General features: G+C 43.9%; 1 protein-coding gene across 2 annotated transcripts in view; it reads left to right on the plus strand.

Moving 5' to 3' along the window:
* Positions 1-10,541, plus strand: part of Tenm3 (teneurin transmembrane protein 3) — a 445,726-nt gene that overhangs the window by 408,354 nt on the left and 26,831 nt on the right. For both annotated transcript variants that reach the window (XM_028757645.1, XM_028757644.1), the window contains 2 exons: positions 7,978-8,153; positions 10,081-10,316. In XM_028757645.1, coding sequence (XP_028613478.1) covers positions 7,978-8,153; positions 10,081-10,316 — 412 coding nt within the window. The remainder of the gene's footprint in view (positions 1-7,977; positions 8,154-10,080; positions 10,317-10,541) is intronic.

Below are 10,541 nucleotides of genomic sequence, written 5' to 3' on the forward strand. Positions count from 1 at the left end.
GGGAGGGAGGGAGTTATATTGGCTAGATCTTAGGAGGAAACCAGTTCTTGAGATGTGGGTGTGATCAGGGAGCTACTGAGAAAACTAAATTAAGAGTGAATGAGAACAAAGTGAAGAATTCTATACAAGATCCAGTGGCAGGAGAGGCTGAGAATAACGACCTGACAGCCTGGACTTCCTGTGGATGTCGAGGGAGTACCGTGCAAATATTCAAGGATCTCCCTTCTTGAGCCCTAGTTCTCTAGAATGTTCAAGTCATCTCTCCTTGTACATGCTATCAATTTCTGTATTTGTCTTCTGTGTGTGTACTCACATGGTCATGTGTATGTACTTGCAAGGCCAGAGGTCAGAGGACATCTTTCAGAGTCTTTTCTCAGGAGGTGTCATCCACCCTGTTTTTTGAGGCAAGGCCTCTCATTGGCCTAGAGACCACTCAAGTTGACTAGGCTGGTCAGCATGTCCCAGGGTTCTGCCTGTCTCCACTTCTGTAGCACTGGGATTTCAAACAGCCCACGGGGTTGCAAGCATGCCACCGCCTAGCTTTGTTGTACTTGGGATGGACCTCAAGTCCTCATGCTCGCCTGGCGAACACTCTACAAACTGGGTTGTCTCCCCAGCCCCACTCCCCTTTACCCTTATACTGCTCCCTTGTCCGACATCCACCATTCCTCTTCCCTCCGGAAACTGAACAGTGTTCATTTTCCATCCCATAGCTCATGAGCAGACAGCATATTAGTCTCAGTCTTCCCTTAGTTTTTACATTCCAAGTCCACCCAATTACTAAACAATAGTCTACTAAGTAGCTAGACTGAACAACAGTTCACTGCCGTTGTTTATCTTTGGATTCACTGGTACTGGCCATTGGTTCCCTGTGCCTTTTGTATTCTCTACTTGCCGACCCTCCTCCTCCTCCTCCTCCTCCTCCTCCTCCTCTTCCTCTTCTCCTCCTCCTCTTCCTCTTCCTCCTCTTGTTTGTTTTCTTCTTCCTTCTCCTCCTGCTCCTCTTTATTTTCTTCTTCCTCCTTCCCCTCTTCCTTTTCTTCCTATTCTCTTTCTCCTCCTCTTCTTCCTTTTCTCCCTCCTCCTGCTCCTCCTCCTCCTTTTCCTCTTCTTCCTTGTCTTCCTCCTCTTCTCCTTTCTCTTCCTCTTCCTCCTCCTCTTCTTTGTTTTCTTTTCTTCCTCCTCCTCTTGTTTTCTTCTTTCTTCTTCCTCCTTCTCTTCTCCTCTTCCTCCTCCTCCTCCTCTTCTTTGTCATCTTCTTCTTCCTCCTCTTCCTCCTTCTCTTACTCCTCCTCTTCTTCTTTGTTTTCTTCTTTCTTCTTCTTCCTCCTCCTGATCCTCTTCCTCCTCTTCCTCTTCTGCTCCTCCTTCTCCTCCTCCTTTTCCTTCTCTGTGAAACAGCTTTGGTCAAATGATAAAGGCTCTAGACTAGACTAAAAACTTAGACTCCACAACCAATTTTGTCTCTCCCAACTGTGATGTTTGGCAAGCCGCAGAACTGCTCTTACTTATGAAATGAAAGGTTTCTTAGTAAGAAAAATTTTCCTGTTACTGTAACAAATCTGTGATTCTGTCCTTCTTCCAGTTTTTCTTGGCCTCTGTCAACACTTATCCCATAAGAAACATTCACTAAAAGTTACCAAATTTCCTTTGCTGAAACAATGATACATATTACAGCTCTGTTCAACCTAGAATCCTGTGTAGTAGTATGCTAGTGGTAACAACCACCACTTACAGTGATAAATGAAATTTCTTTGTAAGGAAAATACCTACAGTGAAAAAATTTTCTCCCAATCCTAATCTTTCCCTTTTCCTTACTGCACATCCAGTGTGTGTGTGTGTGTGTGTGTGTGTGTGTGTGTGTGTGTGTGTATGTGTGTGTGTGCAAGAATACAAAGCGAAGAACAAGAGAAGATAAGCTTGCATTCTGTCTATTTTTAGAACATCCAGGATAATGAAGGTATGTGTGGTTCTATAGAGTAAAAATTCCTGATGGACTGTCTAGCAGGTCTGCATTTCAAAACCTACATAAATGTTCGTGTTCCTCAGCCAGTCCACAATTTTAAAAGGTGCAAGAGAACTGCACAGAATCCTTTGAACCCTAAGGGATCCATTTCTGGACCTCATGGTTAGATGCCTGTATCTGAAGGCCTGTGTATTATCTTTCTCTCAGTCAGTTCTCCTATGCAGGTTATGACTATGCAAAGGCTTTGATCAGGTCACCTTTCGTGAGTGTCATCCTTGAAAACAAAAATTTTCTGAGGCCATCTCTCACTATGCTCTATGTTGAAAGGGCTAGGCCTGAGGTGTGAGAGGAAAGGGTGCCCTTGTCCACGTCCTCTGAACTCATGCTATCTGGAGAGTTCCAGGGAAGAGAGAATGGCAAGGTGCCTGCTGACTGCTGCCCTCTCTGGTTTCATGGAACAAACACAGGTCAGACTCTGTCCCTTAAGAGAGACCTCCTAAGGAAACTCAACCAAGCAAAGAAATTTAAATTGGTGTAGCCCACCCTCTCCTGTGGGCTCTCATCCCTTTCTCAAGATCGTCTCAGCACTTGAAAGTAAATGCAAGTTAAAAACAAAACAGCTTGTTCTTTTGTCTTTCTTGATTGCTCTTTGCCTCTCACTTTGGTAATGTCCGTATGAGATGGCCCTGTCATCTGGAAGTCACTTGGTCCCTCTGCTTATCATGATGCTAGATGCTTTTTCAAATGTCGTCCCAAGTTTTTGAGGATTTCCTATTGACACCATTACTATTGGATTCAAGAAACAATTGTTTGTCTCTGAGATCATTGTTAAGAAATACCTGCATGTAAAATCTTGGGCGTAGTGTTACAAATCACACAGTTAATAGCATCAGAATGCCAAATCAGCCCACCATCCGAGTAGAAATGATTTTGCTATCGTGTTTGGTGCTGAGGGTGGTGACCTGTCACTTGCCATAGTGGTGGATAGGTTGTTTTAGAGAAAGCACTGTCACAGCAGGTGGGAACAATGGGTAGACTTTCTCGTTTTTTGTTTTATTGGCTTGTGTAAAAAGAAATGTAAGCTATTAAGTGTATAAGGTAGGGAGTGAAGCACAGGGCTCATGAGTCTATCGTGGGAAAGGTTGCTGTGATTCGAGTCTAAGAGCAAACCCACATACCTACTGAGAAACAGAGTCACGTAATGGAGCAGTGGCTCCTGGGAGGATGAGAAGGACTATACTTGAACGTTCGACTAAAGAATCCATCTTAAACAGCAGTACCGAAGTCACATTCTAAAGTTTTAGAGAACTGCAAATCATTTCCACTTGAATACATTTACAGTATCAATAGTCTATTGACATAGAGTTGTTAAGAGTATAGCTTAGTCAGAGCTTCTTTCGAGTGACAATCAACTGAAGATGCTTAAGCACAGGAGTATTATAATCATAGTGTCTCAGAGATTTTCCAGTAAGCGTAGAGAGAAGCAGGTAGACCAGTTATCTAGGGCAGCTGTGGGAATGGAAAAATAGGTATGTGAAAGATATATGAAGGAAAAATGGAGAGTTGGGCACTTCGTGTCTGTGAGTGAGGGAGAGAGATTTCATCTCAGGATCACAGAGGCTGTGACTCTGAGGCATCTACTAATAACCTCGATGCTTAGGCAACATAAAAGGCATTTTGAAAATACTTCTACAAAAGCTAAAGTAGCAAGTCTAGGCAAAAAATGCAATCAAAATTAAAGTCAAACAAATACAGAACCATAAAAAGGGTACCCTGTCGGTGCAAGAGCAAAGGGTCAGTGCAAGCCTGAGGGAGGATCTTTTTTCCAGAGTCCTTTGTGAAGAGAGGTCAGCCGGGAGCGGGAGAGAATGTGCCGTGTGATGAATCTGGAGCTATGAGGCTCTGACCAGATGAGTGGAATGGGGAGCATGAAGTTGATGTTCTAGTCAAATTCCCTAGAGCCTATTGCACTGTAAAATCAAAAGGCTAATAAAAGAAAAGGCTGCGTCTCTAATGTACAAGTTGGGAAGGTCTAGTGCACTGAGGCCAAGCCACAAACATTGAGCTGAACTGCAAAGCAGCCCATCAGCAGAGGCCACATCCAGCAGTATACAGATTCCGTGGAAAGGTCTCTGATCACGAAGAGTGGTCCAGTTGGCCATTGCTGTTATGTTGTTCTTTTAAAACAATAACAAAAAAAAAACAAAAAAAATTAACTATCATGTCTATAAATACCTGAAAATTGTTTTCTGAGAGCTGATTTTTTTATTTGTTTGCTTGTTCCAACTCCTTATCCAGAATCCTCTGGTCATTTTTAAATCTCCCACCCACTCATCTCGGTTTTGCTATTGGTGTGCACCCTCAATGCTAAACACATTGGTGTGCGTGTTCTCCGTCAGGAATGAGGATCGAGGAATGACTTCTGCATTCATGTTTCATGCTGAGAGTGGTCACCTGTCACTTATCATAGTGGTGGATAAGTTGTTTTAAGTTAGCGCTCTAGAGAAAGCACTGTCACAGCAGGTGGGGACAATGAGTAGGCTTTCTTGGTTTTGATTTTATTGGCTCATGTAAAAGGAAATGCAAGCCATTAAATGTATAAGGTGGACACTGAAACACAGGGCACACGAGTCTTTCACTGGTGATCAGTGAAGACCTTCCCACAGATTACTACTTTTGTCCACAGAAATGACAATACCTTTATTTTTCCGTTTACAAGATAGGGGAGGGCTAACTCAGTACAGAATCTGTACGTGAAAGCATTCAGAAACCTGTCTTAAATCTGTTGCTTTCTGAAACAGTATGAGCAGCAGATGGTAGCTCTATGCCTAAAAACCCCCGTGTTGCTTCCTGTGTTTTGTGTAATCAGTAGGTCTGGGGAGCTTTCTCTGCCTAGCCTTGTCACCCCTGGGTGCTGTGTCAGCATTATTAAAATTTTTGCTTTCTAAAAAGCCTTCTTCAGCTCACTATCCCCATCACAAAGCTTGTGCAAAGCCTGACTCTCTTACTCAGTTCTGCTGCAACTAAAAGCTGAACAACTACCTTACCCTTCTTCCCAGTCTTAACACCTTCATTGCTGTATATCCAAGACCCCTCGGTACCCCCCAGCTCCTTCACCCCCTCCCCCACCCGGTCTTGATCTATCCAGGCCTAGTAGCTGAGGTCACCCCAGGGAGGTCCCTACTGGCTCCTCCAGCTTAAGACATCTCCGTCTACATTCTGGTCCCTCCTAGGATTCCTAGGACCCGAGGCTCACTCATTGTCAGGAGGCCAACGTTCACATGTGTGACTACTTGGTGTTCTCTCTGGATTCTCAGTACCCTTGCTCCTCAACTTTCACATTAGAGAGTCTTCAGAGACCGATGAGTAACCCGACAGGATGACACCTGGAGAGTTCTTCCTCATGTCTGGCCTTCTGTCTTCACACACTTTGGTCCTGTTAATGCCTTAACTTAATTTAGCCACTTGTTGGCAGGCGCACATTGAGAACTTCCAGGGCCAAACTGTTAAGCTAAGCCATTGAGGAGCCAGCTTTATCCTATGTCCTTCTGACCGTAGACTCTCCAAAGGTTACTTGTATTTTCATTTCCCAAAAGACCCGGAGACTAACAGGTTGCCTTCTGAATGCTCAGAAACCTGGGCTGGATCCCTGTGTGCCCGGCCTCCTGTGGTAGAAAATGCCTGCCCAGCAGGAAATGGAATGAGTGGTAAGCCAGTGAAAGCGTCGAGTCAAAAGGTTGGCAAAATGCTTTCTACAGGAGAAAGGTGAAGTCTCTGCTCGAGATTGAATGGGGCTGGAAAATATAAACCAGAGAAAGGGCAGGTCAGCATCTGCAGCAAGAGTGAGTCGGCATGCTGCCGGTGAGTAGGATCCTGTGTGTTTAAAGCGCAGATCTCAACTTTGAATCAGGCCCTGTGATTTACAGAAAAGATAATGGGCCTGAGGTCAGGTGCCTAACAGTTCCAGTGATAGCTCAGCCAGGAGAGCCTGAACAAGCACTTTAACCACCTCATCTATAGTTTTCCGTTTATGAGATTGGGGGAGAGCTAACGCGGTACAGAATGGTCTGTATGTAAGAGCATTCAAAAAGATGTTAATTTCTAACGGACTTGGGAACTGTGGGCAGTACGGTGTGGTACAGGAATGACACCAAATGTAAGCCTCAACTTGAGTCCAGTGTTGTTCATAATTCTGTATCTCCGCTTTGCCGTGCGAATGCACCTACATACACTTGTTTCAAGATCAATAATGTCATCAGAAAAGCAGTGACAGCAGTAAACTATTTTGGATTTCTTTCATTTATGCCTTAATCTGCTCAGAGCATTGGGCTTGCTGGGGAGGGGAAGATGTCTGCTTTGTTTCTTTAGTGCTGCCTCTGCAGAGTCCAGGCAATGATAACACTTAATGGTGTGTTGGTTTCTCTTGTCTCCCACTCTCCCCACTTCCTCCTGAATGCCCATTCCCAGTGCTGGCTGAGCAGCTTGGCAGGCTGTCAGACCATGTCAGTCAAACCCCTGATCTCACTGACACTGACCCCTCTGAGTTAATGGGTCAGGCACAGCAGCAGACACCCAGGAGAACTCAGTCTTTGCCATCTCTGTTGCCTGGAATCATCAAACTGCAAACAACATTTGAATGCTTCTGCCTGCCTGCATTCCATACTGCTCAGTATTTATAGCTATTGTTATGACTATATGTTTGCCCGCCCTTTCTCTGGAAACATCCATTCTCCTCTCTTACTGCTTCTGAACAAGGAAGCTTCTGGAATTCTCATTGAGAATTTTGAATTTGCTCTTCTCTGCTCAGATAGCGTTTTAAATTTTTCTCTGGTGATGTCACAAATGGAAAACTCAGAAAAAAAATCAGTTCTTAGTCAAATGTTGTTCCTATAGTACATTTTTTATTATCATGGCATGGTATTTAAATGGACCCTAATATAAGTTTATATAGGTAAGTTCCCTATGTTTATATGGGTTTTTTTTAAAAGCATGTAATAAAATATCAAAGGACTGTTAAGTATCAGGAAATACTTTATCTCATTACACTAAATAAAGTAAGTTCTTTGAGATAGCACATGCTCTTAAAATAACAGTATAGACAAGAGAGGTCAGGGGCTGGAGAGGTGGCTCAGTGGTTAGGAACACTTGCTCTTTTCTCTCCAAGACCCAACTTCAGTTCCCAGCACCCACATCAGGAGGCTCACATCTGTAATAGCAGCTCCAGGAGGCACCTACACTGTCTTCTGTGTTCCTTGGGCACCCTCATGCATGTTCAAATACCTCAACATGTACACATAATTAAAAATAAATCTTCCTTATAAAAGTATAGTATTTTTTTTAAGGAAGGTTATCACCATCGCTACAACTGAAGCCCTACTTTGCCATAAACTATGTCAATCACTGAGAAATCTTAAAAGTCTTTAGGGCTAAGGGATGCCTTAGCCTAGATTTCATGAGGTTCTGAGTGCCAGCCCCCAACACTGTCCAAAAAGAGTCTTTAAAAGGCTCCCCCCCCCCCAATTAATTTGTCAAAAATGTCTCAAGATGCTAAAATAATACTTGAAGCATGTTTGAAGGGCACACACGTGTGCGTATGCCGCACAGTCGTGGAGGGGCTTAGCTGACAGAACCATAAAAGCACAGGGGCACTGAACTGCGTCTACTTGGCGGAAAATATGGGAGAATACGACGGAATTTAATATCAGCAAACATGTTCCCTTTGAAACAGCAAATTAGATGTGCAGGTGGGTTTTGGTCACACTTCAAAGAATAAAATGCTGAGATGGAGAACTGTTCTGTTTACTCTTGCTCTCTCTGGCAAGGTTTTTTTCTATGTTAAACAGGCTTTTGATTACTTCAAAGCGTGTTTGAAGTCCTCACTCTGCATAGCTCATGCACAAAGACAAATACTCCTCCAAAGTTGTGCCGCTAATCCTGGTGTGCCTTAAATGTATAGGTAAAAAGCGCCCGCCATTTCCTTGTTAACGCCATGTGACACCTCTCTCATTCAGCTACGACAGTGAAGGTCGCCTGACAAATGTTACCTTCCCAACTGGGGTGGTGACAAACCTGCACGGGGACATGGACAAGGCCATCACAGTGGACATTGAGTCATCCAGCCGAGAGGAAGATGTCAGCATCACTTCAAATTTGTCCTCCATCGATTCGTTCTACACCATGGTCCAAGGTAAAGGCAAAGCATATTCATTTTAAATGAATAGAGAGAGTATCAATAGCACTCCTGTGGACCCTGTGTTCTAAGATAACCCAGAAGAGAGGAGGAAGAGGCAGGAATGCTCAGAGGAAATGGTGAAACAAGCAAGGCCCTGTAGGCAGTATTACACACACACACACACACACATACACACTCACACTCACACATACACACTAACACACATACACTCAGGCACACACACAGACTCACGCACGTACTCATACATACACACTCACACACACACAGACGAACACACACACTCTCTCACACAAGCAAATAGTGCTAACCTTGAAAAATGTCCCTTTCAATTCTAATTCAATACAGCAACTTAATTTCAGCTCTCGATATGTGTCATCTCACCAGTTTGATGTCATCCAATTGTTTCTGAGAGCGTGCCCTCCCCTCTGCCACCTCACTGCGATGACTTGAGGTTTGGGGTGCTGTAATCCACTGTGATGTGGTATCTGAAGCCACATATGACGGTGATTTTACCTCCACATTACCAAGACGCTATTTATATAATATCTAAACTCTTTCACAACTTGGAATAATTACTAAACCTGCATTAGGCCTCTCTTGCTTTGCTTGGGTTTGGTTTGGATTGACTTGTGCTTGTTTGATTGTTGGTTTTTTTTTTTTTCTTTTTAAAAACTTACCCATCAGGCAACCTCTGCAAGCCTCTAAAAGTAATATTTCTTGATTGTATTTCTTCTACAAATGGTCCTGTTTCATTCCAAAGACTTCCACGGAGACAGAGGCACTAGTCTATAATATGAAAGGTTTTTTTCTTATACAAAATATTGGGTAGATCTCTTTTTTAGAAAGTTAGTTTGGGAGAGAATATCACTTTGTATTTTGTGTATGCAAGCTATGCGTATTGATCCTTCCAAAGTTCCTTTGACAAAAGACAACAGAGTGCACATAGGTGAAGGCACTCCTGAGATCCTGAAGGTGGACACCCAGTACTGAAAGACTACGTGCTTGGTCCACTGCTCATCTCCAGTGAGATGAACCTTCATCATCTGCTGAAGTCACTGGTACTTTTAAATGCTCTTTAGTTCACCTTTGATATTCAGCCAAATACGAGAAGTCCAAGCTATCCCGATCCTCTCTGGAAGGGCACCTGTACCCGTTACTTTTCTCAGCACTGTGATAGGGTATAGTGGCAGAAGTAACAGAAGAAGGAAAGTCTTAGCTTCCAGGTCCAGAGGGTTTGGACTGTGTTGCTTACCCATGGGACTGGGTAAGGTATCATGTCAGGGGAAACCTATGGGAGGAGAGTTTCTTCACCTCCTGTATGGGAAGGAAGGAGATGGGAAGGGCAGAAAAGGAGGGATGGAGAGAAGTTAGGTACATAGGTCAGTATCAGGTACCTGAACCTCCGGTTATATACTTCCTTCAGCCAGGGACTCCAGAACTAACCCCACAAAGGGACCAAGCTCCAAAATCATTTTGAGGGGACACTTGCTATCCAGACCATGCAGCATCATGGTCCCCCTTTGTTTGTGCTTGGGGTCCTTCTCCTATTCTACCTCATCCAGCCTTGATGCGAGGGTTTGTGCCTAGCCTTATTGCGGTTTGCTACGCCATGCTCAGTTAAAAGAGACCTGCTCTTTTTTTAAGGGAAACTGAGGAAAAGCAGCTCTAGGGGAGAAGGGAGGTGAGGGACCTGGGAGGAGTAGAGGTAGGGGAAGCTGTGGTCAGGACGGAATATATTAAAGAATAAAAATTGAAATTAAATTATATATTATATGAAAATGAAAAAAGAAATCTAAAAAAAAAAATGAAGGCCTCCATGTTTTAGAAATCTTCATCAGTTCATGCCCAACATCAGATACTTAATATGGACAGAATAAGTCACCTTTTCTGCTTTTCTTTTTCTTTTCTTTGTTGTTTTTAGACCAGTTAAGAAACAGTTACCAGATTGGGTATGATGGCTCCCTTAGAATCTTCTATGCCAGTGGTCTAGACTCTCACTACCAGACAGAGCCCCACGTTCTGGCAGGCACCGCGAATCCTACAGTGGCCAAAAGAAACATGACTCTTCCTGGTGAGAACGGACAAAATTTGGTGGAATGGAGATTCCGGAAAGAACAAGCCCAAGGCAAAGTCAACGTGTTCGGCCGGAAGCTCAGGGTAAGTGATGCTTGGGGAGGAAGAGAAGGATGTCCAGCACTATGGTGTGTGTGTGTGTGTGTGTGTGTGTGTGTCCCGCGCCATGGTGTATGTGTCCAGTGCTGTGGTGTGTGTGTGTCCAGCCCTGTGGTGTGTGTATGTCTGGCACTGTGGTATGTGTGTCTAATGCTGTGGTGAGCATGTCCAGCACCATGGTATGTATGTGTCCAGTGCTGTGATGTGTGT

This window comes from Grammomys surdaster, unplaced genomic scaffold (genome assembly GCF_004785775.1).
Source record: "Grammomys surdaster isolate TR1022 unplaced genomic scaffold, NIH_TR_1.0 126178, whole genome shotgun sequence".
NCBI lineage: Eukaryota > Metazoa > Chordata > Mammalia > Rodentia > Muridae > Grammomys > Grammomys surdaster.